The sequence below is a fragment of the Polistes canadensis genome, unplaced genomic scaffold, assembly GCF_001313835.1.
Source record: "Polistes canadensis isolate GaletaPanama2010 unplaced genomic scaffold, ASM131383v1 scaffold_65, whole genome shotgun sequence".
Classification (NCBI taxonomy): domain Eukaryota; kingdom Metazoa; phylum Arthropoda; class Insecta; order Hymenoptera; family Vespidae; genus Polistes; species Polistes canadensis.
In genome coordinates this window covers 484,286-492,151 of record NW_014569612.1, presented here as the reverse complement: position 1 = coordinate 492,151, position 7,866 = coordinate 484,286, and the positions used below count along the sequence as shown (strand labels likewise).

The 7,866-nt window shown below is 29.8% G+C and overlaps 1 protein-coding gene across 1 annotated transcript; it reads right to left on the bottom strand.

Annotated features, from left to right (window-relative positions):
- Positions 1-2,804, bottom strand: LOC106786095 (actin-related protein 5). The gene is made up of 7 exons (XM_014747122.1): positions 2,564-2,804; positions 2,156-2,470; positions 1,795-2,075; positions 1,505-1,723; positions 1,123-1,424; positions 871-1,051; positions 1-784 (listed from the first exon to the last, which is right to left on the bottom strand). The coding sequence occupies exons 1-7, from the start codon at positions 2,664-2,666 to the stop codon at positions 161-163; spliced, it is 2,025 nt and encodes a 674-aa protein (XP_014602608.1). The 5' UTR covers positions 2,667-2,804; the 3' UTR covers positions 1-160.
- Positions 2,805-7,866: the final 5,062 nt, after the last annotated feature.

Sequence of the window (7,866 nt, the reverse complement as noted above, 5' to 3'; positions counted from 1 at the left end):
TTATGATTAGTATAAACAGACTACAATGTAGTTTGTTCGTAATAAAATGAACGAACAAAAACACTTGTGTAATAAAGTAGTAATCATTAACAAAAAATCTACCTCTTATACTTTCTCCCTAAATCGAATCACACGCCAGACTTTTATAATTTCATTTTCTTTATTCAATCTCAACATCGATTATAGCATCTTCAACAATTACTTGTTCGCATGTTACAGGAACTTGTAATATAGGTAAGGGATCAGGTGACCGTGTATACATGTTACTCGCAGTATGTTCCTTCAAATATTCACCACCTTTTTCTTCATATTCTTTACGAGTTACAAGATATTCAGGTAGATTACCACTCAAACCAAAATCTCTTGCACCGTACCAAGAATCTAAACTGGTATTTTTTGCTACGTTTATTTGAAAGCTCGAACCAAATGGTCTTATTTCTTTGAGTTCACGTTTGAGTCTTTCGAGCAATCCTGGAAATGCTGTTGGTCCACCGGTGAGAAAAACGTTGCTTACCAATCGTTTTTGTTGTATAGGGGAATAAAGTTTTAAAACAAATTCAATTGTCTCCGCTATGCCAGCTTCGATGGAACCTATCATCGAAGGCTGAAAAAGTAATTCGACTGCTCTCAATCGTTCCACTCCAACATGTAATTGATGGGTTTCACCAGGAATCAAGGGAACGCTAGAACCGGCACCATCGAATTCTGGATCGTGATGACGAAGAACGTCCTCGAGTTCTAATAATTTTTCTTGTTCTAATTCTGAATCTGAGTCACCGCCTTCCTGTAATACAAAATGTATTCTATTATTAGAACTAACTCATTTCTCTTATATACTGTATATATATATAATAATGAGATTTCACTAACTCTATTAATAACTTTATATACATCCCAGTCTTCATCTCTCATACCAAAATCATCATCACGTTTGTCTTTCCTTGCTAATTGACTAATTATACGCATTCTTTCCTGTGCTGCTGCTGTTCTACGTTTGGCCATGTCTTGTCTACGTTGTCTCTTCGCCATACGTTTGTCTAATATTTCTTGTCTAGAATATACAATATTATTTATTAATATTTACCCATACTTATATTTCTAATTAATTTTAAATATATTTACCTTCTCTTTCTAACACCAGCAATCCATTCTTCGAAATCTTGCTGATCCTTCGGTTGAAGACTTGATTTTATTTTTGGTTTTTGATCCTCCATAACGATGTTCTCTTCTTGCGAATTGGCAGCAACAATCTTTTGTCTTGTTCTTTCTACCTTAGCTTGTAAATTATTAATCATTTTAATTAGATCCGCTTCGTTTGCCAGAGAATAAGTTTTCAATGCTTGATCGAACTCATCCGTTTCACCTTCTTCCAAAAGATCTTGTATTGCTAATAATTGATTCAATTGTTCCTCATCTTCAGCCAACTATTTGGTCGAATGTTATAAATTGATATTACATTCTCAATTACACAGAATATAATAATAGTAATAATAATTTCTTTTACCCTTTCTTCTCTCTTTCTTGCATTGATTTCCATCAATCTCCTAGCTAATTCCCTTTTCCTTTCTTTCTGTTGTTCTATGGTTAAACCAGGAGTACTCGCAGGTGCAATGTAAGGTAATTGAACTCTTAACACGTTGGCATCGTAATAATCTGGATCAGCCCATTTGGAAACAACTTCTTGATAATTCAATGCAATCATGGAATGTTCGTGTATCAATTCCTACACAAAATTAAAAACATTTAATTAATTTAATATACAATAGAGAATATAGGAAAAGAAATGATATTTACTTCAGCACGGCTAAGAGTTATCGCATTAACGTGTACAGGATATTTAAGTTGAAGTAATCTGTGCATATAAGATGTAATATGATAACCACCAATATTAATTCTTCTAGCATTCACCGGATCTGCTTTGCCATCTAATATCGGTATTATATGTGTTGTATGGTATCCAATGCTAACGATTAAACCATCTGATTGACAATTATTATGTTGATATGAAAGTAAACAATCAACACCGTAAGCTATTGATGGTATATTGTAACATTCGAATAGAAGTTCAGCCATTACTGAAACATATGCGCATACTTAATAAAATCTTTTTTTATAACAAAAAGTATTAATCATTGAAAATTAATACACAACTTACAATTTCTTGAATAATTGGGATTCAAAAAAGCTTCCGTTAAAATAATTGGATGATTAACAGAAGCTTCCGTATCAATTCCCATATGCGTAAAGGTGTAATCAAAGATTTGTTCCTGAGCCTCGAAGTGAGTAACAACATTTCTGTCGAATTGAGTTTTCAATTGAAATCTTACAGCTTCTATGTTTACTATGTCATTTCCTACTTGAGGTTCTCCGTCTTTCTTGCCACGTTCTTTTCTAGGTTTCGCTATGAGATTCTTAAATATTAACTGCGGTTCCTTTTCAGTAGCCCAACCAACCCTACAATTGTATGAACCTGAAATAAAATATATATATATTAATAATTACTCTTTCAAAATAAAAAATATTAAATCTTATACAACATTAAATGTAAAATTATTTCTCTTACCATTATCAATAACCAATGGTATTACCTCAGTTTTTATTTTATGTGGATAAGTATGAATAATATCTGGAACAGCTTTTACATCCTTTAGTTCAAGAATTTCCATAATAAAGAATTTAAAATACACTGTATATTAAATCACACAAGAACATTTGTAAACATAACCTCTTAAACGTCACTGACACTTCATTTATTAATATAGCACTACTATATAATATTATTAAGATTAAATAAAATGAACAATATATTAAGAATAATGAAATAAATAATATTTCTTCTTATAATATTATTAAATATACTATCACACACTTTTTTAATTAATTGCAATCTTTTAATGATATCACATAAGATCAAGGTTAAGGTGTGAAATTCGCGCGACTGCACTACGTTGTGCATATTGCAACGTATCCGGTTCCGGTTTTATGACTTACGTAGTAATTGCGCGAAATTTACACTTTTTTAAATATGAATTTATATTATATCATTATATTTTTTAAATCTCATGAGATTAATAGTTAAATATTATATTAAATATAAAAACTAAACACACATACACATATAAAAATTGTTAAACGTGCAATTAGTTTTTGCATTTCTAAGAAATACTTAATGGCCCCTCCCAAAAAAATTCTCGTTTTAAATTAAATAAAAGAATAAAAAATAAAACTAGGGGGAAGAACATAGGGAAAAAATTTCCTAGTTCGACAGGATAAATGCACGAATAAAAAGAAACAAACAAACAAACAAACGATTTAATTTTGTTCGAAAAATACGTAACTAACGCGTGGCCTATAAAAAAACGAATAGAAAGAATACTTTTATTTATTTATCTTTTCTTTTATGTTGTCTTTTTTGTTTTTAAACGAGAATGCACCAAACGTGATTGAAAAAGTTGCAATGCTTTGGAACGCGTTTGTGAGAAAAAGAGAACAAGAGAAAAGGGGGCTCAAATTTCTTTTATTTTAACTCTTAGCGTGTAGAAATGAACGAGCGAACACCCCCCCACCCCCACCCCCTTCTCTTAACCCTCGTCATCCCCCTGCGCGTGTTTGAATCGATCGATGATAAAAAAAAAAAAAGGTTTCTCGAATAAAATTCTTGGAAAATTTTCTTTTACAGGGGTGGAGAAAAAAGAAGAAAAAGATCTTAGAGAGAAATATAGAAAAAGGAAAAGGAAAAGAAATAAGTGGTAGAATAAGAATAAGAATAAGAAGAAGAATAAGAAGAGGAATAAGAAGATACAAGAGAAAGTTTGGCAAACTTGAAGTTTACATCGGTTGGATGCGCCCGAACGTTTTTGAGCGCATCGATTTTCTACTTTGTCAAATTCTTTCACGATACTTTCACGCGTTTTACGCTTTCGAGATTTCGGGTCAAACTCTCGGAGACTAATTTTTCAGTATTACAAGGAAATAAATGCTACCCGAGATAGGGGACCGAAAAAAAAAAAAACTACGTAATCGATATTCCCGACTAAACTTTTTCATCCGAAAACTTTTTCCTCGATAAATTTTCTCATCAAAATTATATAGTTATATATTTTTCTTTTTCTTTTTTTTTCTTTTTATAATAAAAATATTCCAATTCTAAATATTATTTATAACAAAAAAAAAAAAATAGTATTAAAAGAGAGGAACGTATTATATTTATTCTCAAAATAAATTACCATTACATTATTTTTACAAGTCACCCTATCCCAATATTAAATTATTTTTATTAATAAAAATATTATTTGTTTCTTTTTTTTTTTGTGTGTGAAATTATTGAATATATCATTAACATTAATATTAGTTACACACATATACAAAGAGAAAGCGATCTAATTGAAAAGTTAATACACTTAACTGAGACTTCAAAGGTAGATGGATCATGATTGATCAATATTTTACTCGCATCTTCTTCCTTATACTCTTCCTCCCTTTTTCATCTTTTTTTATTTTTTTTTTTTTTCCTTACTTCTCTCTCCTTTACTTGATTTTGTTTCTTAACCATGTTTCCCTGAAGGGACTTGCGTTGCTTACTCGCTTAACTTGTAATCTCACAAATTTACATATTCAATGAAGCATCTAATTGTAACTTTGTATAGCACAGTGGAAATACGTGTCACTGCATTTATCATAACAAGCTCGAAAAACTTTTAACTAAACTTTTCACCCCCTTCTTTTTCTTCTTCAACATCTACTACGTGTTTTCCCCTACGTTCTTATTTTTCCTTTTTTTTTTCTTTTTTATCCTAGATCTTTTCATTTAACCCTTGAATTCCAATATTATTTTGATGATTAATGATTTGTTTAACCCTTTGTGTGGTATGGACGCATATATGCGTTTGGTAAAAGTTGATACTCGTGTTTATCAATGTTAATGTAAAATAATAGTGTGAGAAAGAAAAATTGTAATTATTAAATATAATTTATTAATATTAACATATCTGTGGTCACATTAATAATAATAAATTATTTCATTCGTAGAAAACAATTCAGTTAAAAGTATTCACCACTCAAAGGGTTAATAGCAGTTAGGTGAAAAGGGGATGGGGGTGGGATTTTGCAAATATGTGAATCATGAAAGACCCTGTTGTAAAACCAATGACAGATTAAGTCAAGTGAAGGGCCTTAAATCGTAAAAATTTCAGAATTTTTAAACACTCAAGTTAGAAAACAAAAAAGAAAAGGAAAAAAAATATTCTCATTCTTAGAAATTTAATTAAACAAACAAACAAAATGTAATTGTTCTGAAACCCTAATGAAAGAAAATTTGAAGATCTGGAGATTTTTTATCATTTAATCCTCCACTGCACAGGACTGTAATTTCGACAAACATTTTATTTTTTGACTTATTACTTCTTTTCTTTTTTTTTACTTAATTATACGTTCATTGATACAAAGAAACGTCTGGATTGAAAAAAAGAAAAACTAATTAACTAAATAAATAAATAAGTAAATAAATAAATAGAAAAGAAAAAAAAACGAGAAGATGAAGAAAAAGTTAATCGAGTTCGACTTTTAATCGATCTTTCTAAGGGTTATTTTTTTTTTTATTTATGCAGAACCGTACTCGTTTAAAGTTAGGGTAAAGTAAAGAACACAGTATCCAGTAGAAAAACGAAAATAGGTAAAGAAGATTATCGTAGTAGGTAAATCTCGATAAGAAGAAGAAAAAGAAGTAGAAGTAGAAGTAGAGGAGAGGAGAGGAGAGGAAAATTTGTGGCATGGAAAGAGTACGACAGAGAAAAATAACTTTATCCACAAGTTTCATCATTTCTGTACCTTACGTTTTCACGTTTACAGTAAGAGTACTGTGCAACTCTTATACTAATCGCCATGGAACGACTATTCCACGTGAATCTAATTGAAAATTTATACAACCAACTAACGAACGCATTAAACATTTTCTTAATTAATATCAAACATTAATTATATTGAGAAGAGAAGAAGGAGAAGAAGAAGAAGAAGAAGCTTCTAAAATGCAACCCGACGACCTATACAGGTGTATGTAGTATGCGTCCGATTATAGATAAGTGTATGAGGATTAATAACCTACCCTTCTTACTCCCCTATCCCCTTTCCCATCCGTTCTCTCTGTTTAAAGAGAGGGAGATGCAATTTTCTACCACGTTTGCTACTCTTACCTGTTCATCGACTTAAGTGATTAATTAAATTCAATTTTATATGCACAAGGGGTTCAAATTCTGAGAAGTGGGAGTGTATGTGTGTGTGTGTTATTGTTATTTTGTTTTGTTTTTTTAATATAATTAGATAAAAATAATATAGAACGAAATCGAATCTTGCATAATACGTTTTTATTTTCTATGGATTGCATCGATGCACCATGAAGCATCGGTCAGATGCAATTTTGTATTTTATTTTTGATAATATGATTGGTGTATCAATGGTCATAGAGAAATAATATTTTGTATTTATATTTTATGTGTATATATGTATTATATTTTATGGTAAATACATTCGTATGGAAAAGTTAAAGCCAAAGTGAATATTAAAATGTTATTTAAACAAATACCCAATATAATTAAACAAAAGATATATAATATAATAAATATAGTAAATATATTTAATATATAATAAATATATAAAATAATATAAAATATAATATTGAAAAAAATAAATAAATATATAAGAGATTCTGAATTTTAACGATTGAATTGTTGAAGAAATCCTGATGAAAGGACGAAACCTTTAATTCTTAGACCAATAAGATCAAAAACTTTATCCAACGTTATTGTATAATCTTAAACTATAATATAAGGCGTGTTTTGATTAAACTAAAATGTACTGACTGACTGACCCACATTTATTTCTTTACAAAATTTGATAGGGTTAACCCTAGAACTACAAACTTATTTTGTTAACTTTCAAACTACAAACTCCCAATTCCCAATTTCCCTGTGACACATTTATTAAAACAAATACTCATTTATACTTTACAAGATAAATTAAATCTTAAATATGAAACATTGAGAGAATTAAAAAGTGGATCAATATACCTCATTAGGTGTTCGATTTTGTACAAACTTTTATTTTTTTTTATACATGTACAACAGTCCAATTAGTTACTTCTCTCGTCGAAAAATAAAATTATAATTAAATTTGTTTAGCAGATAAATTGGACATTATAAAGAACTAGAATTTTATTTTGATCAAATTTACAACAGTTTTTACCTGCTAAATAAAAACAGTCTGAAAAAGTTCATATAAGAGTTTATTGATTCTAAACATCAGAATTTCTTTAAGACAAACATCTGTGTATTATAATCTCTTTGAGAAAACAATATTTAAGCGAATAGAATTTATTTTGATTAAATAAACAGATTTTGATAAAATGATACACAAAATTTTATATATATATTCACTTTAAGATCCAACATTTCATACCCCCATCAACCTAATAGTTTAAGATTATACAGTAACGTTGGATAAAGTTTTTGATCTTATCGGATAGTTCGATTAGAAGCATAGGACAGGATATTGTCTGAGAATAAGGATTATAGGATGATCATACCTGTGTTCGTCGTCTCTAATGACAGTCGACCTGATTACTCGCTCTACCGATGACTCCTTTCTCTCTCTCTCTCTCATATACTCACACATATACACCTATACATATTCTCTATCTCTCTTTCTATCATATACTCACATATAAACACCTATACACATTCTCTTTCTCTTATATACTCACATATACACACCTATACATACCTATACACACCTATACACATTCTCTCTCTCTCTCTCTCTCACTCTATCAGTTGACGAATTAGTCGCTCGTCCACATCTATTCGCTTAACGTAG

Coding starts and splice junctions, on each gene's coding strand:
- LOC106786095 (XM_014747122.1), bottom strand. CDS start 2,666: ATGGAAATTCTTGAACTAAAGGATGTAAAAGCTGTTCCAGATATTATT. Junction 1,724..1,794: donor TAACTCTTAGCCGTGCTGAA/GTAAATATCATT, acceptor AATTTTGTGTAG/GAATTGATACACGAACATTC. Junction 1,052..1,122: donor GCTGGTGTTAGAAAGAGAAG/GTAAATATATTT, acceptor TGTATATTCTAG/ACAAGAAATATTAGACAAAC.